The 26,708-nt window shown below is 53.4% G+C and overlaps 3 protein-coding genes and 1 long non-coding RNA gene across 8 annotated transcripts in view; 2 read left to right on the top strand and 2 right to left on the bottom strand.

Annotated features, from left to right (window-relative positions):
- The window catches only part of SRGAP3 (SLIT-ROBO Rho GTPase activating protein 3), a 72,853-nt gene extending 68,314 nt beyond the window's left edge, over positions 1 to 4,539 (bottom strand). For 3 of the 5 annotated variants that reach the window (XM_064433168.1, XM_064433167.1, XM_064433166.1), the window contains exon 1: positions 4,254 to 4,534. In XM_064433168.1, coding sequence (XP_064289238.1) covers positions 4,254 to 4,320 — 67 coding nt within the window. In that variant the 5' untranslated portion in view covers positions 4,321 to 4,534. Of the gene's footprint in view, positions 1 to 4,253 lie in introns of all 5 variants that reach the window. The other 2 variants (XR_010368783.1, XM_064433164.1) reach the window with 2 other exon arrangements.
- A 3,007-nt stretch (positions 4,540 to 7,546) lies between these two features.
- Positions 7,547 to 17,271, bottom strand: LOC135308253 (uncharacterized). Its single transcript, XR_010368785.1, has 3 exons — positions 15,026 to 17,271; positions 14,150 to 14,347; positions 7,547 to 7,841 (listed from the first exon to the last, which is right to left on the bottom strand). It is a non-coding gene; the product is annotated as an uncharacterized LOC135308253 (long non-coding RNA).
- Positions 17,272 to 19,045: 1,774 nt separating this feature from the next.
- On the top strand, positions 19,046 to 23,914 carry THUMPD3 (THUMP domain containing 3). Its single transcript, XM_064433169.1, has 9 exons — positions 19,046 to 19,298; positions 19,670 to 19,747; positions 20,252 to 20,773; positions 21,616 to 21,746; positions 22,152 to 22,221; positions 22,604 to 22,719; positions 22,905 to 23,015; positions 23,207 to 23,330; positions 23,560 to 23,914. The coding sequence occupies exons 1-9, from the start codon at positions 19,086 to 19,088 to the stop codon at positions 23,689 to 23,691; spliced, it is 1,497 nt and encodes a 498-aa protein (XP_064289239.1). The 5' UTR covers positions 19,046 to 19,085; the 3' UTR covers positions 23,692 to 23,914.
- Positions 23,915 to 25,087: 1,173 nt separating this feature from the next.
- Positions 25,088 to 26,708, top strand: VHL (von Hippel-Lindau tumor suppressor). Its single transcript, XM_064433170.1, has 3 exons — positions 25,088 to 25,358; positions 25,764 to 25,874; positions 26,213 to 26,708. Exons 1-3 carry the CDS (start codon positions 25,103 to 25,105, stop codon positions 26,383 to 26,385), a joined length of 540 nt encoding a protein of 179 aa, XP_064289240.1. The 5' UTR covers positions 25,088 to 25,102; the 3' UTR covers positions 26,386 to 26,708.

Genomic DNA, 26,708 nt, shown 5'->3' on the forward strand with positions numbered 1-26,708 from the left:
TGTCAGCCCCTGTCACCAGCCCTCCCAGGCGCCCAGGAACAGCGTGGGCAGCAGAGCAGACCCACACGCACCCCACACGCCCCCGCTATCTTTCCAGGCATTTTCAGGACAACTCCTTCCCACTGTGAGAGGAGCAGACACAGCTCTCCAGGGAAGGAACAGAGCCATCACGGCCAATAAATCACCCTGCGCATGAAGATAATTCCCAGTTCAACGCTCCCCCTTCCAATCTCACTCCCCACAGGGCGCGTGGGCTCCTCGATTGCTGGAGCCAGGCTGCAGCACCCGCAGGGCGGGCAGGGCTCAGCTCCCGCCCTGCAGCCGCTGACAGCCACCCCGAGCCACCCCAGCCCTCGCTCTAATGCCCAACAGCCAGAGCCAGAGCCTTCAGCCAAACTTCCCCGAAAGCAGCCTCAGTAACTTTTCCCCCTCCCTGCCACGGCAGGTGCCTTGCCAGCTCCTGTCTCTGGTTTGAGGCACCTGAGGCGCTGCTGGCACATCACAGCCTCACCCAGCGCTGCTGGCACCTCACAACAGCAGCACCCCGCCCGCTCCCAACCCCTCTGACCTCCTCTTCAAATGCGTTTCCAGCGCAGCTTTGCTGGGGTTACTTCTCTTCCCCGCACGCTGACATACGCCCTGGAGCTCACCCGCAGGGTTTTGCACCTTCCTCCCTTCCATCTTCCTGTCAGTGCCGTGGGGACAAACACTGTGTCACGTTCAGATTCAAGGCTCATCCTCCGTAGCATGAGATCACTGCTTCAAATTTTCATCTATTATCGTCTCCATATTTCAGCACTTCTGTATCAACACCTTGGTTGTTAGTACCCCTTGCCACCACTTCTGCTCTTCTTTATCCCTATTTCTCTTCCATTTTAGTCTTTCTCTGGAGGTCTGGCATCTGTCTTCACGAGGGTAGCAAGGGATTAGATATGAACAGCATAATGACTCAATCCTTGAAGAAAATAAACAGGATATCTGGGATAATGAGGTAGTTTACATCAATCCTTCAGTCAAGCCAGGAGAGACCACACTGTGCACAAGTGGAGGTGCGTGTTCATGGTCACTGCCACGCCTCAGAGAAGGTTTAGATGATCACAAACCCATGTCCAGCTGGCACACGCAACACACAGCTGAGCACAAAAAAGCCCTCTCCTTCTGCAGTGCATCCTCAGCCACCAGCCCTCCTTGGTCCCTACAAATGCAGTGACCAACTGCTGTCCTGCCTGCCACGTTTGTTCTCATTGCTCCTATTCAGAGAGGAAGCACAGGCCACGGCAGAGGATCCCTTGAACTCACATGCCTATCCTCCTCCAACAGCTGAGCAAGGTGGGAAAACCAGGACCACCCTGGTCCCACAGAGAGGTGCCAGCAAGTGATGGCTCCCCAGTCACGCTGTGAGGACGGGAGCCCTGCATCCCACCATGGTCACCCCACGACCACCGTGGGGCTGTAACAGAGCAGTGTGCAGGGATGGAGCTGCCACCTCCCCAAGGGCAGCAGCAGCACACACGGGCCTTGGGGTGACTGTGCCCAGCTCTGCCCAGCCACAGGCACACCCTCTCAACACAAGAATTAGCCACTATTCAGCTGAAAACACAGAGCAACTACCCTATATCAGGAATCAGACCTTCCTGGAGGTGCAGTTATGCACAGAACTGTACCAAGGAAATTATTACTGGCCCATCAGCAAACTGTCTGCACTACAGCTGCCCCAAACGTGATCACTGTGGTGTAATGTAACACCCTCACACACACTCCAGCATTAACTGCCTCACATATGGAAACCATGAGGCTGCAGAAGCCAGGCCAAGAATGATCATGGCGCGGGAGTACTCCAGTCACAAACAACAATCAGAGTAAAACACTGGAGACATCCACAGCAAAGCTTTGGGAGCAGCTCGGAACCAGTCCTGCCCCCAGTGACCCCTCTGCACCCTGAGCACCCGAGGAGCAGGAATCACCCAGCCCAGGACATCTTTGAGAATAACACAAAACCATGGGACAGTCTCTAGGAACAAATGCAAATCCCCTCCCATAAAACAAACAATACCACAGACTAAAAGAATATTTCATCTGCTTAACTGCAGGGTGCAATAACATCAATTTGCCCAAATTACACACAAGCAGAAAGGTAATTGGCACCGAGCAGGGCGTGTTGTGACTGCTCCATCACTCTCCGAGGCCAGCTACAAAAGCCTGAAATTCACGAAAGTAAACAATGGCACGAAACCAACAGCCAGCCCCTTCCCCAGAATCCCTCCCTCTGGCATCGCGCTGCCGCATTGGGCAGAGACTTTTCCAAGCAGAGCCTGTGCAGCCCAGCCATCACCAGCTGAGCTGGGATCTGGAGAAAAATGGAAGCTCTTGAGTTTGCACAAGCACAAGTTAATCCACAGAAAAGCTATTTTACACTTTAATTAACCATGTCCTGGACTTAAATATAATGAAGTGGTAAACACATATCTATACAGAACAACTCAGTGGAGAGAGAGAGGAGCTGGTTTTATATAATAGTGGGGGGACTGAAGGAGGCAATGCAAGTGAAAGGCATGAAGCAAGTAGCTGAGAGTATCCTCCGTCTGAAGGTGGGAAAAGGAACTGTCATCAGCTAACAAAATTAGCAATTATCGCAATAAGGAGCTGATTTATTAAGTTATCTAGAAATGCCCATTACTACAGTTTGGTACCAACAGGAAAATGCCTGTGTGTGCAATAGACAGAAGGGTAACTGGCTCATTTCCCTGGGTGTGCAATGGACAGAAGGATGCACTGCTCATCCCCTGGGTGTGCAATGGACAGAAGGATGCACTGCTCATCCCCTGGGTGTGCAATGGACAGAAGGATGCACTGCTCATCCCCTGGGTGTGCAATAGACAGAAGGGTGCACTGCTCATCCCCTGGGTGTGCAATGGACAGAAGGGTGCACTGCTCACTCCCTGGGTGTGCAATAGACAGAAGGATGCACTGCTCATCCCCTGGGTGTGCAATGGACAGAAGGGTGCACTGCTCACTCCCTGGGTGTGCAATGGACAGAAGGGTGCACTGCTCACTCCCTGGGTGTGCAATAGACAGAAGGGTGCACTCCTCACTCCCTGGGTGTGCAATGGACAGAAGGATGCACTGCTCATCCCCTGGGTGTGCAATGGACAGAAGGATGCACTGCTCATCCCCTGGGTGTGCAATGGACAGAAGGGTGCACTGCTCATCCCCTGGCTGTGCAATAGACAGAAGGGTGCACTGCTCATCCCCTGGGTGTGCAATAGACAGAAGGGTGCACTGCTCATCCCCTGGGTGTGCAATAGACAGAAGGGTGCACTCTTCATTCCCTGGGTGTGTAATACACAGAAGGTTTCACTCGCTTATCTCCCTCTGACTCCAACCCGCTCAGCCCTTCCCTGGGCTGCAGAGCTGCCATGTGTCACAGGGTACAACTTTCCGTCGAAACAACAATTAACTTGGAGCCTGGGATTTGCTGCTCAGTGGTCGCAATAGACAAAACCCCCAGTTCTATTCCTCTCCAACACCCAGGAAGGCAGCGCCTGCCGCACAGCTCCGCACCCCGCACCACTACCGGCACTTGCATAATAATGACTGCGGGCCTGGAGGCGAGGGGCCGGAGCAGAAGGCGAACTTCCTTACATAAGGACCGCAGGATCGATGCCCTCCGCACCGGGAGGCCGCGCACCGCGCGGGGCCCCTCAGCCGCCGCTGCCCCCTGAGGGCGGCCCGGCCAGCGGGCCAGCGCCGCTCGGGGCCGAACGAGCTGTGCCCACCGCCGCGGCTCCGGGGCCGAACGAGCTGTGCCCACCGCCGCCCTCAGGGGCCGAACGAGCTGTGCCCACCGCCTGGGCTCTGGGGGCTGAACGAGCTCTGCCCACCGCCGCCCTCAGGGGCCGAACGAGCTGTGCCCACCGCCTGGGCTCCGGGGCCGAACGAGCTCTGCCCACCGCCGCCCTCAGGGGCCGAACGAGCTGTGCCCACCGCCGCGGCTCCGGGGCCGAACGACCCCTGCCCACCGCCGCGGCTCCGAGCCCCGCGCGGCGACGGCAGCGCCCGGCGGGCAGGGCCGGGCGGGCCGGGCCGGGCTCCCCGCCGGTGCTCCGCGGGGCCGCGGCTCCGCGCCCGGCGCTGCCGCAGCGCGGGAGGGGCGGGGGGCGGCGGCGCAGCCCGCGGCCGGAGCCGGCCCGTCCCCGCCCCGCCCCGCACACAAAGGCGGCCCCGCCGCGCCCGCACCGGCCCGCGCTCCGCACCTTTGACCTGCGCCTCGTAGTCGGCGATGATCTCTTTGTCCTTCTTGAACTTGCCCTGCGCTGACATCGTGCGGGAGGGCGCGGGCCCGCGGCACCGCCGCGCTCCGCCGCCGCCGCCTCACCCGGCCGCGGCCCCGCCGCCGCCAGCGGCCGCCGGCATTGGCGGCGCCGGGGACACCGCGGGGAGCCCGCGCAGCGCCGCCGGCAGCGGAGCGGGCAGGGCAGAGCCGGGCACAGCCGAGCCGAGCCGAGCCGAGCGCAGCCGCTCCCGCCGCCGGCCGAGGCGGGGCCCTGGCGCCGCTCCTGCGCTCAGGTTGCGCGCGGGGCGGGCGCTCCGGAGCCCCTGCCCCGCCCCGGCCCCGCCCCGGCCCCGCACGGCTCGGCCCGGCCCCGCACGGCTCGGCTCGGTTCGGCTCGGCTCGGCTCGCCCCGGCCCCGCCCCGGCGCGGGATGCGTCGCTCTCTCCGCGTGTCCCCGTCCCGGAGCGGCCCCTCCGCAGCCCGGGGCTCGGCACCGTCCGGGCGCCGCTGGGACAGCGCGGTGCGCTGGGGCAGATTTGTCACTTCTTGTTAAAACTGAGGAAAAAGGGGAAAGTGTTCGTTGCAGCAGAAGCAAGGCCAGAGGTTAAGGCGCTGTGTCAGGGGTCCCGGCTGAGCGCTCGGGACATCCCGCAGCCGCTGAGTGGGTCCTCTGTCCGCCCCGGCTCCGCTCCCATCGCTGCTCCGCACAATGGGGTCTTTTGTGGGTGTCTTGTGAGGAGTGAATTCAGGGAGATTTGATGATTCACAGCTACTCTGCCAACTTTAAAAAATAACCCCAGCCCATTACACAAATAATTTACCTAGTGCAAGCAGGCGGCACAGAGGGGCATTCTGCATCTCAGTGGCTGTGGAAAGGCCCGGGGAGGAGGGAGAAAGAGCGAGCCCTTCCAGGGAAGCACAGAGAGCAGAACGTGAGGCACGGGCTCAGGGCTCAGCACTGTTACTCCAACTCCAGGGGGACCAAGGCACTCAGAGTCTCAGGGACAGCAAAAATTGTGCTAGACCCCCGCTGGGCACAGGGACCACAGGGAGGGCACGGGGACAGTGGCTGTGAGCGTGGGTCAGTGTTTTGTGGCAGGGCAGGAGCACACAGAGAGCATGTACCAGTCCCTAGGGCGAGTTGCTGCATCCCCTGCCAGGAGTCTGGGCAGGGGCTGGGCTGGGACCTGTGTGTGACTGCCCTAAGCTGTACTGGGACCAGGCTGGACAGGAAACACCGAGGAGAGTCAAAAGGTATCAAAGAATGATCCTCCAGGAACATCGGGTCTTCGAGAGGGTGCCACTGGGGTGTGCAATGATTGCTGTACACCAGCGGAGTGTCATCTCCCAAAGCAAGGAAAAGCCAATTTACACAATGACCAGAAGAGTCCAGGGATGATGATGTTGTGTTCCTTCACAGCCAAGAACACCCTGGAGGGATCTTACAGTTCCGAGCTTGCTCTCCACAAAGAAAAAACAAACCAAACTAAGCAAGGAAAGAGAAGCACAGGCCATTGGATAAAGGATTCATCCTAGCAGCAGTCACTTCTCCTTGCGACACCCTCAGGGATTCAGATCTGGAGCAAGGACCAGCATTCCTGATAACCACCTGTGCCATAAGACAGATTTTGATTTCCTTGCCAAATTGGTTCAAACCTGCAAGGCCAGCTCTGTGGTCAAAGCTGAGTGTCTGAGAGTGTTAAGCACCTTTTCTTTTTCTAGTAGTGGAAGAAAAATCCCAGTCATGAAATGATCCAGCAGTGCCAGGGGTTTCTGCTACTCAGATATCATAAAGAATAAAGAAGCAGCGATGGCTGAAGAAAAATAATCCAATCATGAATTAATGATCTTTAACAAATATCAATGTCTAAGATACTTTGTGGAATTTCTACTTGAAACAGCTTCTTAAAAGGAAGGATTACATTGTAATTCACTTTGTGACACTCTCAACCCAGAATTTTTTAATGAAGAATGGGATGGGATGGGATTTAATCATAATAAACACTTCAAGCTTGAGGTATAGAGAAACCAACAGTAGCTATGGCAACGTGGTCACTCCAGTAAGGCTAATGCAGATTATTTCCAGGGCAGTAGCCTTGTGTGTGCTCAGGAAGCAGAGGTAATGTTGGCTTAAAGCAATTCCTAAATTAAGGAAATTTTTTTAAGCAGAAGCTGTCTTGCACTCTTTGTTTCCAGCTTCAAACTGTAACTCACAATGTGCTGAGCCTACAACAGCAGCCTCAGCAGAGCATGACCTGCTGCTTCCAGAGACACTCAGGTATGTCACCACGAGCTGGGCAGACCCTCTGGTCATGGATTCACTGACTGGTTTGGGTTGGAAGGGACCTTGAGGCTCATCTCATTCCAACCCCCTGCCATGGGAGGGACACCTGCAGTAGACCAGGCTGCTCCAAGCACTGCCCAGTCTTGGATACTTTCAGAGATGGAATATCACCATAGCCACTCTCACACTGGTGAAGCTTTGCCAGAGAAGGCTGCAGCCAGCCAGAGGCCACAGATGACATGGACACCAAGCTGTTTGATGAACCCCTTCACAACCTTACACAGGTGCCAGAGCTGCAGCACTGCTGCCAGGTGCTCATCCCAGAGTAAGGCAGCTCGTGCCAGGACCCCAACTCTCCCTTGGTCTGTCTGCCTTCCTGAGGTCTCTGAAAGGCAGAATCCCTTCTGCTGAAGAAGTTTGGGAAGGGGGATGACTTTGGCCATTGATATGTGGCTAAACCTCTACAGCCTCTCAGGGAAGTTGCTGTAAATCCCTCCTTGGTGATGGGAACAATTCCAGCCCAGGCTCGAGGGTCCCAAGGAGGGCTCTGCCTCAGGCTCATGAGGCCTGAGTACACCAGCCAGACTGGGAGAGACTGCCCACGCAGGAAAGCACTCAGCTGCAGCAGGGTCAGCTGGGGAATGGAATCCACATGAGCCAGGGCAGCAGAAGCCAGCCGTGCTGGCTGTCCCCGCTGTGGGAATGGCATGGCTCTGGCACAGCACGCTGGGGAAAGGCTTCCATACACACCTTTGCCAGTGTAAGAGTAAACGAGCTGGGGACACGTAACACAGCAGCTGTTGGTGCTGCACATCACCTTTGTTTTTTGAACCTTACATCTTCTTTCCTGCCAGCAAAGTGCTGTTACCTTGTCATATTAACAGAAAACTACTTCTCACTCTGTTCCCTTTTTTATCTCTGTAGTGGAGTGCAGTTGTAGCTTGGCACTGACAGAGCTTCGTCAATGGGTCCTGCCTTTGCACCCAAAATAACTGCAGCCAAAGATTTCTGTATGTGGAAATGCATGTTGTTTTTCAAGTAAAGCATCCCAGAAGTTTGCTTTTGATTTTTATTTTATTCAGGTCACCAACAGCTCAGTTGTAAGTAGCAAGGTATCTTCCAAAAATACATGTGTAGTATCCTTGAGGCCATGAATATTCAGAGAAGAGAAAGGGTGTTCTAAAATACACACCCACCTTGATCCCAGCCTTTTCCACTGCTGCCATCTTAAGCCCTTGTGGTACCAGTAGAATTCAGCTTTACACTGGTCAATAATTCACGTCCCTGTAAGAAATGGGAATACTTATATGTGACTAGATGCATGAAGAATTACGATAAACAACTTGGCAAGGCAACAGCATTTCTCCCCAGTAGCTCTAATTCTCCTGTGAAGGGCGTTGGAGCCACCAGCCACTGAGAACCTGCTGTAAGTGCACGAGGCCGTGGCCACGGTGCTTATCAGCGGTGAAAGGGCTCTTGCGAGCAGCTTCCTGCCAGAGATCTGCAGCCTGCGTTTCCTCAGGGAGATTGCCCAGGCTCTGTGGTCAGCGCTGCGCTTTCGCTTCCCCGCTGCAAGCAGCAGCTCCAGCTGTGCCCAGCAGCCGCTGCTGCAGGGATGGGCACCAGCACCCACGCCCGGGCTCCTCAGGGAGCACATGCCCTGCACAACCTGCTGTTTGCCTGTTGACATCCAAGGTGTGTGTCTGAAACCCCAGGGCTGCTTAAGCCTTGCCATGGGGTGGCTTGCAGCCCTTGCCCTGTACTACATGTGCCCCCAAAGAGGTGCTTTTGCACAGCTCTCCAGGAAAAGCAACAGGAGCTGTTTATTCTGCTGGGCCGTTTCCACAGCTTTGATCTTGTGCTAAACCCATGGTGGCCCAGACCCCTCTTGGGCCCATCCCTCCTGTGCACACCGTGCTGAAGCCAAAGCTGCCAGAACCAGATTGTTAATTATACTCCCACTGATTCAGAGGAAAGCTAAATATGCAATAATTTATGTCCATCAGTCAACCCCCCTTTCTCCGTTATTATTGTTCCTCTCTGCCTCCACTTTCTTCCATTTTCCCCCATGCTCTCCCTCCCCAGGATACCCCACCCTGTGCTCCTGGGAGCTGCCTCTCCACCACCCAGCATGGTCCCACCATCTCCTCTTCCACCATGCGGGCAGAATTCTCCCCAGGGTTGGGTACAAACCTCTGCTATTTGGTGCAGTTGGATTTGCAGTTTGGTTACGACCTGACCCATGCTTTGCTCCCGTAGGATGGTGCTGTTCCCCCTGGTTACACGCTCCCAGGAGTTCATCCCCGTGCCAGAAGCAGTCATGTTTTGTGTCATCTCAGATGACTCCTCTGGCCTTTCTGCCCCTCATCCTCGTTCCCTGCAGCGCTGAGCTCGCTCAGCCCTGTCTGGAGCAGCACCTGGCACACACAGGTGACAGTCACACCCAAAGTGACAGAGCTCCAGGGCCGTCCCCACGCAGGAGCTCTGCAGCTCCGTGGCCAGGGGCTGGGGCTCTGGAGGTGGCAGGTCCTGGCAGGCAGCAGGGCCTTGTCAGGCTCTGCTCCACCAGACCCAGGGCTCTGCATGTGCAGACGTGACCCCGGACACGCAGCTCCGTGGCTCCTCAGGTCTGCCCACAAGGAACACAGCTGTGGGGAGCAGAACTGAAATGCAGCAGTGCTTTAAAACCGATTTTAACATTTCCAGATCCAGACAACCTCTGTTGCAGTTACTCACATTTTACATTTCTGGTCTGTGCCACCGGCAGACGTTGAACTTTGCCAAAACAGTACTTGCCAAAAAGTGTTTGCTTCTTTTTAAAGAATATCAAGGCTTTGGGGATTTTGGTACAGAATATGATTTGTGGGTAAAATACATGATGTTCACATGCAAAAGAAATAAGGCCAAGAAATCCAGTGTTTATAATGACCCACTGGATTTAAATAAATTTATTTAATTGGTTTCTGAGGGGAAGGAGGAAAGAGCAACACAGGAATTCTTGTCACACGATTTCCATCTGAAATCTAACACAATTAGTGCAGCAGGATTCAGTTACCAAAGGAAAAAAAGAAGGGAAATCAGGAGTCAATTGAGTTGCTGCAAAATTTAATATCTTGCTGTCATCTTTGTTCTTGGTAGAGAGTTGCTGTAGCAACAGACCAAAAAAAGAACTTGCACAAGAGGAGGAGCTTGCTGCTCTTTTAACAACATCTTTTTACCCTCCCTGAATTACTGTTCACAGCCAATGGATCGCTTCCTGAGGTATCAATGACTATGGACACAAGGCCAGAGCCTGCAGGTGTTACACCTGTCACACACAGTGGTGTTCTCAGCTCCTCTCTGCAAGTCACATGGTGGCAACTCTTTTCTGCAGAACTGAGCCCATTCTTGTCACATGCAAGATACATCTACTCCTTGATCCATTTCCATCACTGGGGACTCTGCACCCTGCAGATCAGCACTGCGTGGGACTGTGCAGCTATAAATAAGAGACAGCTTTCCCCACCACTGCCTTTCTGGACGAGGCCAACAGCACAGCAGCTCAGGAAGGACAGGCCATGGGGCAGCAGAAGGCAGCACTGCAGGGTAAGGATGCCAGCAGCTCAGGTGTGCCCTGCAGGGCTGCGTGCAGCTGGTCATGCTGCAGCAAAGGAAGCTCCAGTGCCGGTGGTGGCTGGGCTGCCAGTGTTTTCCAATAGTTGGGTCCCTGCTGTTTGTTGTTCCCAATTAATTTAGTCACACATGATCTCCAACTCTCCATCTGCAGTGTGAAACCCACTAGCGGCAATTTTAGGCGTTTTGGGATGCAGAGCTCCTAAGTGCAGGAGCTCTCCCCATGGAAGGGCCCCTTCACAGCCCAGCAGGACCAGCAAGCCTGGCCACCATGGCCCCACATCCCTGCACCAAACAGGGCCCTGTGCATCCCAGCACATCCACCTGAGCTGGTGCTTGACTGGATTTGCCAGCAGGGCACAGGACAGAGGGTGAGCCCCTGTTCCTGCCTGTACCCACAGGGCCCAGCGTTTCCAGCAGCTCCCCGAGCCCTCGGCAGCAGCCAGGGGCAGCAGGGGCAGGCGGGTGGGCATGGGCCCACTGGGACAGAAACGGGCTCATCTGGGACACCAAGGTCTTGCCCACATCCCCGTCTGTAAGTGGAGTTAGCATTCCTGCTTCCTTCTGGGGGTACTTTCATGGCTGCTGGCAAAAAGGAGCATCCCCTTGCGTGCAGACTGGATGGCCCTGCCTGCAGAGATTTAGCCTAGCTTGATTTCTTTTAAGCTTCACTCTGTAGCTCCTCTCTCCAGCATCTCCATCTGCCTTCAGGGAGCCCTCACCGCAGCACGTGGGCACCAGGGCACTCTGTGCCCACCAAGGCCAGCCCCGGTGCCACCACGGTGTCCCCAGGGCTGCAGCAAGGGCACTGCTTGCAGGTGACTTGCTGGAGCAGCGGCTGCAGCCCTCCTTGCACCCTGCTGTGCGTTTTTGCTCCAATTACCCGGTCTGTTGTACTGGAGGACAGCGATCCAGTACCTGCAGCTGGAGCCGGGGCAGGGGCCGAGGGGCCCACCCCGCTCCTTTGTTCGGTGCCAGCAGCCCCTGCGCTGCCGGGGGCTCCAGCGGGACAGGGACAGCAGAAAGGAAAAGCCTGGGAAACTGAGCTCGCACTGTGCGCTCGCACAAAGCGCTATTGTTCCGAGGCTCAGAGATGCAGTTTAGTAGGGCAGGCTGTCCTCCCCAGCAGCCCCGGGCGGCACACAGGCCCAGGGGAAGCTGCATGTGGGGCCTCTGTCTGAACTGACAGCGATTGATGGGGGGAAAGGGGCCAAATGGAAAACACAGCTTTGAGGGAGAATTCAGCTCTCTCATTAGAGCTGAATGCAGCCGGCCAAAGGGGCCTTTTCCTGGAGAAGCCCCGGGCCCCAGGCACATTCACAACTTCATTGCAAATTCCAGCATGAAAGTGTTATTTCCTGAAAGAGTGGAAAGTTTTGGGGTGTTTCTAAGTGCCCCTTCACACCAGCACAGCTCGGCACACAGACCCAGTGACCTGGCCTGTGCTCAGCAGCAGCACCGAGACACAGGGGTGGATTTTGGTACCTCAGGTCTCAGGCACTATCAGCAGCCCCCCCAGAGGGATTTGTTAGCTTTTCTCAGGAACTCGGGCTAGACACCCATCACTGTCCATCCCATGGATTACCCACCACTGGGCACACACAAGAAAACACAGGCAGTTCCACATACAAGTTGCAAATCTTCTGCACCATCAGTGCCAGCTCTGGCCTGGACCTGGGGGCACAGCCCTGCAGGGAGCACCTGAAGCCAGGGGATCAGCCGACGGAGATGCACCTTCCCTGGAGAAGGAAGGCTGTTTACTGGAGCAGCATCAGTCGAACCTTCCCAGAAGAGCTGAAGCAGCACAAGCACTTTGCTGACAGGAGCTGTGTCAGCACATCCGGACCTGGCCGAGCCCTCCTGGATCTGCAGAGGGTTTGGAACACATCGGCAGCAGGGACGTGCCCCATGGCCAAGGCAGGCTGCCACCCCCTGGGAGGGTCCAGCCCCTGCTCAGCTGTAGGACGGGGAAGCTGCTGCAGCTCTCAGGGAGCCCTGAGCCTTCACTCGCTGCAGTCGGGCTCAGCCAGGGCTGCCCTGCAGGGAGTGAGGTCTGCCAGCACCGGGATCGTCCACTCCAATCAGCCCCACAGGCACAAACAGCTGCTGGGGCAGGCAGGGAGGGTGTACTGAACCACCACAGCATCTCAGCCTGGCTGTGCCTGCAGGACACAAAGAGACTCCCAGAGTGGGGACAGCAATCCACTTTTATGCCATGTTTTTAAAGCTGTTTTCTTCCCTCCATGACCAGCATCACTGTGCTTTGGGTTTGAGAGTTTGTGTGCACAGTGAATCTAATTTGATTTTTATCCTTTTTGTCTCCCTCTATTTTGCACACTACATTAGGCTTTTGTTCCAAGGCAGTTAAAGCAGATTTGCTGTGTGCTTTGAGCTGCCTTGCAGCGCTGGCAGAGCCTCAGAGCACAGAGGAGTGTCACGTAACAGATATGCCATCGATAACGGGGCGGCTCGCACAACACAGAGGCCCTGAAAACCAGAATCCTCAACAACACCAGTAAAACCAGCTGTGTGTGAGCAGGTCCCTCCAGCTGGAGAGCTGTACCCTGCAATGACAGCACTGTGGCCGCTGGAGCTGCAGCCACTGGGGGGAATTGTCAGGGAGGCTCCAAGAGCTTCCCTGACAACAACAGCAACCCTGCTATTGTTCAGCTGCACCCTGATGTTTGATTTCTCCTTCCCCTCTTTCTAAGCTCATGCTGTGTTGACTGTGCTGCTCTCACAGCCCTGTGGAATGTGGAGGTGGCAGAGCAGCAGCTGTTGGAAGGCACCGTGGGTCTGCCCAGCAGAGCTGTGCATCCAGCCTCTGCTGCTGGGATGGGCCAGCTCCTCCTGTGGTGCCACTCAGTGAGCTGCGTGTGAATCCTTCCCTTTAGACAGGATCAGGAATGTTCTAAGTATAGCCACGACTGCTTTCCAGAAAAGACAGAAGACAAGGCAGGGACCTTGGCTCCCTGCAGCACTGACCCTTTCTCCTGCAGCACTGACCCTTTCCCCTGCAGCACTGACCCTTTCCCCTGCAGCACTGACCCTTTCCCCTGCAGCACTGACCCTTTCTCCTGCAGCACTGACCCTGGCTCCCTGCAGCACTGACCCTTTCCCCTGCAGCACTGACCCTTTCCCCTGCAGCACTGACCCTTTCTCCTGCAGCACTGACCCTGGCTCCCTGCAGCACTGACCCTTTCCCCTGCAGCACTGACCCTGGCTCCCTGCAGCACTGACCCTTTCCCCTGCAGCACTGACCCTTTCTCCTGCAGCACTGACCCTTTCCCCTGCAGCACTGACCCTTTCCCCTGCAGCACTGACCCTTTCCCCCTTCAGCACTGACCCTTTCTCCTGCAGCACTGACCCTTTCCCCCTTCAGCACTGACCCTTTCCCCTGCAGCACTGCCCCTTTCCCCTGCAGCACTGACCCTTTCCCCTGCAGCACTGCCCCTTTCCCCTGCAGCACTGACCCTTTTTCCTGCAGCACTGACCCTTTCCCCTGCAGCACTGACCCTTTCCCCTGCAGCACTGCCCCTTTCCCCTGCAGCACTGACCCTTTCCCCTGCAGCACTGACCCTTTCCCCTGCAGCACTGACCCTTTCTCCTGCAGCACTGACCCTTTCCCCTGCAGCACTGACCCTTTCTCCTGCAGCACTGACCCTTTCTCCTGCAGCACTGACCCTGGCTCCCTGCAGCACTGACCCTTTCCCCTGCAGCACTGACCCTTTCTCCTGCAGCACTGACCCTTTCTCCTGCAGCACTGACCCTTTCCCCTGCAGCACTGATCCTTTCTCCCTGCAGCACTGACCCTTTCTCCTGCAGCACTGACCCTTTCTCCTGCAGCACTGACCCTTTCCCCTGCAGCACTGACCCTTTCCCCCTTCAGCACTGACCCTTTCTCCTGCAGCACTGACCCTTTCCCCTGCAGCACTGACCCTTTCCCCTGCAGCACTGACCCTTTCTCCTGCAGCACTGACCCTTTCTCCTGCAGCAGGACTCCAGAGGCTCTGCAGGGACTCCAGAGGCTCCGTGGCACTGCTGTGCAGCTCTGCAGAGCTGAGATACCTGCCAGCTCTCACAGCTTCTCTCCAGCAAGGACATGGCCCTCTGCTGTGGGGCTCCTGCTCCAAAGCCCTGCCCTGCAGGAATGCAGCTGGATCCAGCAGCTCCCAGATCTGAGGGGCAGAGCAAAACACATGTGTAAAGCAGGAACTGAGCTGCTCTGTGCCAGCTGTCCGCGTGCCCAGAATTGGTGCAAAACACTGTCAGATCTCACTGGCAACCTCAGCTGTAATACAAACAGCACAGCCTGCTTGCTCCCAGGGACTCACAGCCAGTACTTGTGTGAGAGGCAAAATGTTGTGGGGGATTTTAATTTGAAATAAAGGCTGGAGTGACCTTTCATTTCAGGTTTTAATTAAGCTCCCCTGCCTCAAAGCTGCAGAGAAAAATCCTGAAAAATACAGTCCAAGAGCATGGTAAAGTCTCAAATGTCAAAGGCAAGCAAAATCCTGAGTTGCTGTTGTTTTAATTGTAAATTTATTTGTCCAAAGGACACAGCTTCCCCGATGCTCACAGTCCGACGTTCTGTAGGATGCATCAAATGCCAGACAAGTCGTAGATATGAGCCTGCATTTCATCTTCTCACAAGATGCGGATTTACCTGTAGTCAGGATATTATTTTTCCATCCTTTCACTCCCTCAACTCAGAAGAGCTACTTGCAGAGTTCCTATCAGTCTCTGGCTGAAGATCTAGACCCCCATTCTTTATGAACTAGTCCCAAACCTGCTGTTCCCAGGCAGCATGACCTGGGCTCATGGGATCTCAGCATGCTCATCTCAGGTTTGCTCACCTGCTTCTCTTTCTGTCTGCAGTATGGCTAGTTTCTCCCCAGGCAGACGTGCAGAGAGCCCAGAAATATTTACAGAAAAAGGCGGATGGTGGTGTCCAGCACCGAGAGCCCGTTCCTTTCTGCTGGACTGAGGGAAGCAGTGCTGGAAGCTGCAGTCCTGCCCAAGCACCATCCGAGCAGTTACTGCCTCTTGTTTCTGTAGTCTTGGCCTCCCTCCCGTGCCCTCTTGCACTCCTGCTCTAGGTTCCTCCAAGAGCTGTTTCATTGCCAGTGTTTGAGATCTAGGCCTTGGCGTGCTCTTAGGAGGAGGAAATTGAGCTGACACCAGCAGCAGAGCCTGCTGCAGCCTCACGGGGAAGCTGCTGCATGCACAGGAGCTGGGCCAGAGCAGAGGGAGCCCCATTTCCTGAGCAAACCACCCACAAGGTCACAGTTTCATAATCAACTTGAGCAAGACCATGGGGGAGCAGCATGAAACACTCCTGCAAATGCTTCAAAACTGCGACAAAAACTCATTACCAACACCGCAAGATCTTTGTTTTGACATATTTCACACTAAACTGAATCCCACTAATCCACAAACGGGTTGCTGTGTGAGTGTGGTTCAGGTTGGTACACAGGATGAGTTGTTGCTCCCTCTTCCCTCAGCTGTCACTTCTTATCCAAAACAGCTCCAGTTCACAGCTCATCCAGGTCAAAAAAGAAGAGCCGGGTCAGCAGAGAAAGTGACTGACCCCTCCACGCTCCCCTAAGACATGAAACACTGGGAAATCGCCGGGTAAGGAAAACCAAGAATTTGGGACAACTGGCACCTCCCTACTGCTCACTTCCACCTACTGATTTACCCCACAAAATCAGGCACAACTATTGAACAGATTAAATCCTGTCATCCCCATGCAGCAGCCACACACCACGCGCTGCTGGTCCCCTGAGGCTGTGTATCACAGCCCTCACACACAGCTCACCTGACACATCAGAAGCAGAGCTGGATGCCAAGGCCCACCACAGCAGCAATGACTGCACAGAGGGGATGGGTTCAGAGCTGTGGAGGGAGTCCCATACCCTCCACCCCAAAATCTTACCGGCAGGAATTTGGGTGAGTGACCCACGTCAGTGCTAAAGTTGGATTCATTCCAACAAAGGGTTGTCTTCTCCCACTGTGAAATGAGTTTGAAGATCATCACATTTCAGAATTCCAAAATTACAAGCATTGATTCTCTGGCTTCACTGTTTGGCAGCTCAGTCAAATCCCTGTCCCTGCTGAAGGGATTCCCTCCAGCCCAGAGTGAGGCACGCTGGAGGGGCCGCTCTAGAGAGCAGGACACCCTAGCCAGAGGATTGGCATCCACAGCCCAGGAGGCTGAGGAGCCTCGAATTATTGCCATGTATTTCATACAAGCCACATTTGATGATAATGTCTGCAGCCATGTAGTCATGGATATAGAACAAACAAATCACTAAATTGCAGAAAAACAGTGAGAAAATTTAAACCTGGAGTTTGTTCTGGACTCTGCTCTCTGCAGAGTTGCACAACATTCCCAGTTTCACATTAAAATATCTCTGTGATTTAATGCCAAAGAGCTGGGTTTCCAGTGCAGCCTGGATTCCCCATGGCTGACTTCACAGATTGAGTTAAACACTGTCTAACTTGGAAGGCATCTCCCCTCAGCCTCTGAAAAACCCAGTGCTGCAGAATCTGTTAAGGAATCAGTCAGGTATCTGTTCAGACAGAACACTCATCACAGCACAGTCATACCCAGAAATTCACATGTGAACCAGAACGTGCAGGGGGTTGTCTCTGGCCCGGAAGAGCGAGTAATTCATGAAGAATTAGTACAGCTCAGGGGTGCTTCTCAGGACCCTGCCGGGGACTGCGGGTTTGGCATGGAAACATAATTCTCAAATCTGAGTTTTCATCTTACTGACATCATCTTTTTCAAATGATTTAGGATGAAGGGGTAGCAGCAAGCAGACGTGCTACCCAGGATTACTCCTTTGCCCAGCAGAGGAGGGGCTGTCCACTCGCAGCAGTGTGAGGCACACACAATTCTCTGTGAGTCCCCATGTGAGCTGTGCAAGCCCTGGGGCAGGAGGGAGATGCTGGGCTGGGCAGGGCAGGAAATGCAGTGCTTGCACATTGTTGCTTCTCACCTTGATGCTCCCTTTGCTGCACTTCCAGGAGAAGGACCTGCAAGCAGGCAGAGAGGGTACAGCTAGATCCTGCACTGCGCTGCTGGAGCTGGTTTGTGTGTGTCACACAGCCTCACACGAGACACCTGAGATTCAGTCACCTCCTTTAGGGAAAGCCTCTTGCAGGGTGTCTCCCATGCAGCTTCCTCAGCAGCTCTCCTGCTTTGAAATCCCAAGCACAGGCACAGGTTTGTGCAGAATGGGCTTTCAGGGGGCAATCAAACTGTTTGTTTCACGTGGTAAAAGACAGTGTAGGTTTCCCACTTAAAAGCATGTTTAAAACAGAAATAAACTAGTACATCAGACTTTTTAAAATAAAACCCAAACCCTCAGGCTCCCCAAAAATGTCTTTTTAAGTGCGTGTGTGCCAGTTTTCTTTCAATATTCCCAACAGAAGGATTTCCATTCAGTAACATAATTTAAATCTTCTCTGCAGGACGTATTTGAAGAAATAAGCTGACAATTCAGCTGAGCTGTCCACCACCATATCCAGCTGCAATGCCCATACAGGTTACATGCAGGCCAAAAAATTCCCAGCAGAGTCATTGGCACAAAGGTCACTCCAGTTTCTGCCAAGCTTCTGCCGTTTAAGGAGCTGGGATTTCCCAGGAAATCCAGCAGAGCTCTGCACTGTAGAAGCTGCTGTGCAGGACAGGGTGATGTTCATGCCCTCAGATGCCACTGAGGTCAATTTAAGCACTGCAACAATTCTGCTTTTCCTCCCAGAGCACTGACCAACGATCAGCTGGGAATAACCCACGAGCCAGGAACACAGGCCTGAGCAGCAGCTCTTGTGTACAGGCAATTTCTCTGACAGGTGCTGCTTCTCCCGGCTCAGAAGGAAAGAGGGTACAGCACTTGTGTGCCGCTGCTTCCAGGGAAAAGAACCTGAAACTGATTTCTTCTCAGCTCAAAATATCAGCAACAGCAGCAGCGCCGAGCAGTCAATGCATCCTCTGAATGTGTGGTTTAACACCACAGATGCTGAGCCAACAGCACGAGGGGTGACAGATCCTCACGTCCCCAGAGCAGGGTCACACAGAGGTTAACAGAGGTAAATTAACTGAACTCTTTTGATATTGCAATACGCTACACATCTTGTACATTCCATTCTAGAGAATAATTAAATTGACTTTATAAGAGGGGCAGTTTTTTGGGTGTGGAGGAGAGACTTTATAATTCCATTAGCCTCTGTTCTGGCCCCTAAGTGATACTTGGCAAGTCTGTTAGTATGCAAAAGCCTCAATTTGCTCACTAATAAATTAGCTGTTAGGAAAACAAAGCTTCAGATCAAAGGCATTAGTAAAACACAGCTGCAGACTCTGAAGATGCTCAGCAGTGCCCGTGGTAACTTCCCAAGGCTGCATATTTTTAGCATCAGTGGCATTTTGGACTCGGTAGGAGCTAATCAGGTGTAACAGGAAAATACACCAATGCGCAGTGCAGGGTCACAATGAGATTATATACTCCGGAGTTGTGTTTCCAGATCTGTTAAAAATGACTGTAGGGCTTATTAGTTTTCCATTCTTTAAAGCTCATGCTAGCTCCATCAGCACTGTGAGCAATCTCACTCTCCTGGCTGTGCCGACACCCGGTACCAGGCGGTCCCCACGGACACACACCCGGTACCGGCGGGCCGCACGGACAGACGCGCGGTCCCCGTGGACAGACCGACACCCGGTGCCGGCGGGGCGCACGGACAGACGCACGGACAGACGCACGGACAGACGCGCGGTGCCCGCGGAGCCGCGGCGCCGCCTCCCGGCCGTGCCGGTGCCCAGCAGCGAGCCGAGAGCCGCGGGGCGGTGCCGCGGGCGCGGAAGCGGAAGGGGCGGCGGGCGGCGGGCGCGGGCAGCGGGGCCGGCCCGGCATGGCTGCGGCGGAGGCGGGCGGCCACGCGGGGCCGGGCCCGGGCGCAGCCCAGGAGGGCGCGGAGCTCGCGGCCGTGATCGGCGCCACCGTGCCCACGGGCTTCGAGCAGACGGCGGCCGAGGAGGTGCGCGAGAAGCTGGGCTCGGCCTCCAGGATCAGCAGGGACCGGGGCAAGATCTACTTCGAGGTGCCGGCCCGGAGCCTGCCCCAGGTCTGTGCGAGCTCCCTGCCCCGCTCCGCCCGCCGCTGTGCCGCTGTGGCCGGCTCGGCCCGGCCCGGCCCGGCCCGGCTCGGCTCGGCTCGGCTCGGCTGGTCCCAGAACGCCTCGGTGCCGGAGGCCGCCGGTCCGGAGCCATCCCGCAGCCACGGCCGGCCGGGATGCAGCGGGGTATCCGCCGTTACCGGGGGAGATGAGGTGGGACATGGGGTCGGTGCAAGGACGTAGAGTGATAACTCCTGCGGGGACTCGGGGTGGAAAACCGCAGTCTGAAACCTCGATGAAGGATGGCAAAGTTCTGACAACAGCAAACGCAGTCCCCACGGCACACGGTTAACAATGTGTCACCTTTTCATCTCTTCCAGGTCCATCGTCTGAGGTCAGTGGATAATTTATTCGTTGTTGTTCAGGAATTCAAAGACTATCAATTTAAGGAAAATAAGGTGAATTACTCTACCTTTTTCTGTCGGTTCTGGGGTTTGGAGTCTTGTTTGGGGTTTTTAATTTAAGACTAGTATCAAAATATTCTGTTTGTTTAACAAGGCTTTAATTTGTGATGTTATCTAGTTCCATTTACAAGCCAGAAAAAGGTAAGTGTGACCATGTCATCTAACATAATTTCTGCAGTTAAATGCTTTACATTGGCAAAATCTGGGTAAGAGGTGATGCCATGTTTGTAGGTCACGGACATAGAACAGTGAAGTGTCACTTTGGTCACTTAATACAGTGTTAGTTGTCTGTGTTACAAGATAAATTATGAAATCCTGTGGGTCTTGTGATTTTCAGTGTAATTTCATTTAGTTGCAGTAAAAAACAGACAAAAACCTATAAGCTTTGCTTAAACATGTAGTGGATTAATGTTTAATAAATTAATTTGAGAGATCTCAAAGGATAACTTTTAAAAGGATGGAATAACTTCAAAGCACAACTTCTTCTGTCCTTTGAAGGAAGATGCTCTAAAGGATTTGGAAGATTTGGTTAAAAAGCTACCCTGGACCGATCCATTGAAAGTTTGGGAGTTGAACAACAGCTTGAAAAAGAAAAAGACAAAACGCAAAAAACACAATCTGCAGAGTGCTGCAAGCAGCGGGAAGCTGAGTGGTGGTGGAGAAGAGGGAGGAGCAGACCAAAATACCACTAACGACCAGGAGGACTGTGCCCAAAACCCTGTGGCTGTGGAAGCCACTGGTGGCCAGGATACAGAGGATCCCCAGGGAGTGACACCCGGAAATGGGGTGGAGGAGGAGGCAGATAATGAGCAGGAAGATGTGAAGGTTGAAGCGCAGGCGGGCTCTGAGAGCGGGCCCGAGGCGGGCGGAGGAGAGGCCAAGGTGCTGAGGTTCCGAGTGACGTGCAACAGAGCTGGGGACAGGCACAGCTTCACGTCCAACGAGGCCGCCAGAGACTTCGGTGGAGCCGTGCAGGAGCACTTCCAGTGGAAAGCTGACATGACTAATTTTGATGTGGAGGTATAGTGGCATGCCTTGGAAATACCTGCATTTCTGCAGTACAGATTTTTAGTTCTTGTTTCTGATGCTTAGAGATCTCCAAACTGCCTTCCAGAGACTCTGGAACTGAAAACTGGTAATGCTGAAATTGGCCTCCTCTGAAGTGCTCCTTTCCCTGGCAACATTATGTGTGTCCTCTGATGCATGCACTTCACCTTCAGTAAATCTTTCCTCTAATGCATTGTTTATTAGCAGTCTAAGTTACCAGGAAATGCTCCGAATGGAAGCTGGTTTTGGGGTGAAGGGCACAGAAGGAGTTGACAATAACTGTCAGGTGTTTGTTTTCTGTCAGGGGAGAGCAGAGGCTGGGAAAATACAACCAGCACCCCTGGCCTGTTGGTGGTGAAGAACCAGTGTTTTTGAGGGGCAGAAAGACCTCAGTTTTTCTTGCTGCTTTACTGAGGGCTGGCCACTGCCCTTGAGTGAGATTTCACCTTCCTAGTTAATCTAGTCTCACAAATGATTTTTATTGCTGCTTTTGCAGATGGTTCACTGTGTCTTGCTGGACTTACCCAGCCTCTGCCCCAGACTTAAAAACCAAGTCTTTTAAAAAGCCGGTGCAATGGTTATAGCACTTTGAGAAGTCTTGTGTGACAAATTTGGTGTGAATGAGAGAGTGTGTGAATGCTCACCTGAACTCTGTCCTATTAAAATGGTTCTTTGCTTTGCTTCCAAGAAGAAAAGCTTCTTTATATGTCATTCCTGGGTTTCAAATTACCATCTAAGATTCCTGTAAGTATTTACTAGGAGTTCTGTGGAAGGTTTCTGTTACTCCTGAAATTCACGTCAAGTTTTTTCTTCAGGTCCTTCTGAATATTCACAACAATGAAGTGGTGGTGGGGATTGCATTAACTGAAGAGAGTCTCCACAGACGGAATATCACACACTTCGGGCCCACCACGCTGCGCTCCACCCTGGCTTACGGCATGCTCAGGTCAGGGCAGTTACATTGTGTTATGCTCGGTTAACAAGTGGCTTTTGTTTAAGAAATTAAACCTTTTATCTCCCCCACTGCTTCCTCAGAAGCCATTTCTGTTAATTCTTAAAGAAAAATAAATGAGAAACCCCTGGAGTTGCTGACACCATGGGCCTTGTAATAACAGTGGGTGTTTCCCAGCCAAGGAAAGTAAACATTTGCTGTATTAGCCAAATTTCAAAACTGTACCACAGTCTTGAAAGAATTTCACTTCATTGCTGGTTATAAAAAAAAATTAACTAGTGGAAAAAATAATCACATCAAGTTTTTTTGTAGAGTGATTAAAATAGTTCACTTTCCCTTATTTACAGAAATTCAGGTTTTTAAGACATTTCTCACCATATTTTTTCTTCTGTTCCTCAGACTCTGTGATCCCCAGCCCACAGATATCATAGTTGATCCCATGTGTGGTACAGGTGCGATACCAATAGAGGTGATTCTTCCTTGATTTTTTAAACTTAATTAAACTTGTCTCTATCTTAGCTATATTCTATTATAGCTGAATAATACGTGTAAATCTTCTTAGTAATGACTGAATAGTAAGCTCCAGTCTCACCAGTTTTTGAACAGATGCAAATGCACTTTTATTAAATGACCTCATTTTCCTTCCATAGGACGTAGCAGGAAGAGACTAAATCCAAAAGTATTTTGAGCTTTAAAGGTGCAAAATACAGCTATCTGTTACCGAATTCTAAATTTCCAGCCATCCACTTGCAGTCACTTTGTTGTATTCTGTCACATTTGAGAAATTATTCTGGTTTTTTTCGTTAAAGCAGTGTTGATGCTGATGTTGCTTATTGTAATTTCCCTCCCAGGGAGCTGCAGAATGGCCCTACTGCTACCACATTGCAGGGGATAACAACCCTCAGGCAGTGAAGAGAGCAGCAAACAACATCAACTCCTTACTGAGGAAAAACGAGAGTAAGGACAGGTGAGAGGAGCCTGATGGGTTTACCCTTCCTGCAGTGCTGTATGCACAGAAATCCACTTTGCATTGATGCCCTTGAGTGTCTGGTTCCTGTTTTCCTGTTCATTTTGTTGCCAACACTGTAGCCCTGCCCTGTGTGAAAACCCTCCGAGTGCTCATGTCTGAGGGCAGTGCCTTTGCTCTTGCAGCGGCGCTGCCCTGGGCGTTCCCCTGGACGTTGTGCAGTGGGACATCTGCAACCTGCCCCTGCGGACGGGCTCTGTGGACATCGTGGTGACAGACATGCCCTTTGGCAAGAGGTGAGCTGTGCTGCCCGGGGCTGGGCTCCTCCCCAGCTGCAGAGCTGAACCGCTGGGGAAGCAGCCATGGGCCCTGTGCTGAAAATGAGCTCGAGAGTGACCTGCTCCTGAACGGGCAGATTGGTGTCTGACACACCGTGGACGCTGAGCTGGTGCCCGTGGCCGCAGGGGGGTCTGAATGTGTCTTGCAGGATAGGGTCCAAGAAGAAGAACTGGGACCTCTACCCAGCCTGCCTGATGGAGATGGGCCGGATCTGCACCCCAGGGACAGGCAGGGCTGTGCTGCTTACCCAGGACAAGAAATGCTTTGCCAAGGTTTGTTCTGTGAGAGAAAATCTAACCTGTTTGCACTTGAAAATGCGTTGGGGGAAAAATTGTGAGCTGCCATCATTACAAAAGACACTCCGTTTATAGAGCTATCTTTAGTAACGCTTAAATTCCGTATTGGGCCTGGAAAGTCCTTTGTTGCCATCAGCTGTGATACAGAGTAATCCAAATGAATGCTGTTGTCTGAGTGCCCCTGTTTGTCTGTTTTGGCCTGCAGGCCCTGTCCCGCGTGGGGCACATCTGGCGCAGAGCCCAGACGGTGTGGGTGAACGTGGGGGGCCTGCACGCCGCCGTGTACCTGCTGCGGCGCACCTCGGAGCGCGCACCCGAGAGCAGGCCCCGCTGGTGAGCTGCCTGCAGCGCGCACCCGAGACACCCCAGGCCCGGCTGAGCAGCCAGCTGGTACAGCCTGAGGGCACGGGCCTGTCGGTTTCCACACCAAACAGCCTCTGGAGAAATCCTCACACAAATACTAAACCTGGGATCAACTGGAGAGCTGCCACTTCTGCTGCGTGTTCTGAAACCTTATTATTTAAATCACCTCTGCTCCCTTCCACCCAAACCGAAATTCATTGGGGAATTAGTAATTATTTCCTTGGCTTGGATTTTCTCTTGTATTTTTCAGTTAAACATTTATTTCTTCTGCTTACAGTAGAAAACATGTTGAGGCAGCTCTGGGTGTAACAGTTAATTTATTTACCAAGGTGTATCTTCAAACTACTAACCGTACTGCTAAGACAGTCACCTTAAAGGGTTCAGAGGTGGTATCTCCAATGTAGTTTTCTGATTTATACCATTACTCAAATGTAAACTAATAATAAGCCAGTATCTGGTTTTTGTGGTCTGATAAGCAAATTCCAGTTGGCAAACAGTATGCTGTGCTTCTGGTTCTCTTGCCTGTTACCTCACCTTAGGGCTAATTGCCAGTAAATGTCTGATCTGGTTTTTGGCATTCCATTGCCATGGGTGAGGGGGTAACACACAGCCCCAGAAAACAGTCCGTAGTTACTATTTGAGGTTCTTTCAGCAGTTATATTAAAAAGTTCACAGTTTTGGTGTCTACCATGGATGCATCAAGGTGGCAATTTGAATTTCTTAGGTAATTTAACTACCACAGCTATGCTGTCACAGTATTCACAAAAATATTGTTGCAAATATTTTTTTCTTCTGTGACCATACTAGGATTTTTCAGCCTCCCACTCTGCTCATCAGAGGCTGAAAACAAATTGCCAGTTTGCCCTTTCCATTACAGAGTGTTCATGCTAAGATTGTGTAACTGTTCAGAGGTGAATTAACAAGTATTAAAGTTTCAGAAGTTTTGCATAAAGAGATGTCTTGTGGTTTTTTTCTGATTCATGTCCAGATTTCCCAAAATCTAGTTAATTTTTCTCAAATTTTAGTGTTTTCACGCGTGTGATAAAGATAATACAGTGTTTGTGAATCTACAGCTGAAGGATAAAGGAATGTTTTGGCACCCTGAGATCGGGAGAGGAAAACTCTTACTGGCTGAGGAAGAAATGGTTTGCGGCAGCCCTGGTGAGCCCAGTGCTTTGGTCACAGGACTGTGAACTGAGGCCGCAGGGCGGTAAGACGTGACCCAGAGCTGACAGCTGCAGTGACCACTCGCCAGCCGCCGTTGTTGTTTCCGTCTGTTTGTTAAAACAGAACGAGCGTTTGGCGGCCCCGTGCGGGAGCTGCCCTCACGGCGCTGCCCTCACGGCGCTGCCCTCACGCCGGGCCCCACCCCGCTCTATGAGCGCATGCGCCGCGGCGGGGCCGCCCCCTGGCGCGTGCGCGGTGGGCCGGGCGCCATGGCGCCGCCGGTCCCGGGGCGGCCGGGCGGGCTTGGGGCCGGGCCCGTGCTGCGCTCCGTCAACACGCGCGAGCTCTCCGAGGTCGTGTTCAACAACCACAGCCCCCGCCGCGTGCTGCCCGTCTGGCTGGACTTCGAGGGCCGCCCGCGCTGCTACCCGGTCCTGCAGCCGCGCAGCGGGCGCGTCATGCGCAGCTACCGGGGTGGGTGCGGCGGCACGGGACGCGCCTGGGCCTCGCGGGGCCCGGGCGGCTCAGCTGCTGCCGTGCAATTTACCCTTGTGCCGTCCTCCTCTGCCCTCATTTTCCTTTTCTTCCCTTTTTCCTTCTTCCACTCTTACCTTTCCCTTCCTTTTCCCTTTTTCTCTCTCCATTTCCTTTGCTCTTCTTTCTCTTCCTTTCCCCCTCTTCTTTCCCCCTTTCTTTCTGCCCTTTTCCTTTTTCCTCTCCTTTCCCCCTTTTTCCTTTCCCCTCCCCACTCATACCAGTGACTGGGGCTGTGGTAGCTCTCCTGTGCTGGAGAGCTTGGTCCCTTGCCGGTAGGTGCCCCTCAGAGGCACTCATTAGACAGTTCTGTAATTGCTGCCTTCCCACCTTGTTCCCTGGCAGGGCACCTCTGGCTGTTCCGGGATGCAGGGACCAACGACGGGCTGCTCGTCAACCAGCAGGAGCTGTTCGTGATAGCCCCCAACGTGACCAAAGCTGACATCACGCTGCCAGGTGAGGGACAGGAGCACATCTGCTCCGGGGAGTTCTGGACCTGCTGGGATTAGTGAGAAATCAGATCCCCATGAAATTAAGCCAGCTCAGAGACTGGAGGAGATGGTGAGGGGTTGTAGTGGAGCTGTTGTATTGTGGCAGAGCTCTCCTTTCAGGGGCTTTCAGAGGGGTTTCGTAGGTGCCTCCTGGCAGAACCACACCTGTGTCCTGTGTGCAGAGCCCGGCCTGTCGTGGTCACTGGTGCTCTGCACTCACAGGCTCAGGGCAGCGCTGCTGGCGCTGGAGCAGCAGCTGCGAGCCCTCGTGACGAGGCTGTGCTGTGCTTTGCTTGGCTGCAGTGTTCACCCTGAAGGAGAGGTGTCTGCAGGTGGTGCGCAGCCTGGTCAGCCCCGTGGACTACAGGAAGCTGGACATTGTTCAGTCCTTGTACGAAGAGCTGGAGGATCATCCTGACATCTGGAAGGATCTTCGGCGGCTTTCTCTGGAGAGGAATGAGGCACTGAGGAACTAAACTGTGGAATAGCAGGATTACTCACTCCAGACTCCTCGTTACAAACCACTGAGTGAGCGGCGAGAGTCCCCAGGACACACACCAACTGATGCCTCCGTTTAAATTTGAAACATAAACTCAATAACTTCGGTGACAGTAAAATCCCAAAGACTGAACAGCACGGGGAGGCATGCTGGGTTCTGATGGTTCCGTTCATTTCTTAATTACAGTTACTGCAAACTGTAGGGTAAGATCAGGGCAGCTAAATGGAAAATATTCATACAAAGTAATTTTCATTGTATTAGAAAGCAAATTACACCAAGGATTAATTTAGCCCAGACTAA

The sequence above is a fragment of the Passer domesticus genome, chromosome 9 (assembly GCF_036417665.1).
Source record: "Passer domesticus isolate bPasDom1 chromosome 9, bPasDom1.hap1, whole genome shotgun sequence".
Classification (NCBI taxonomy): Eukaryota; Metazoa; Chordata; class Aves; order Passeriformes; family Passeridae; genus Passer; species Passer domesticus.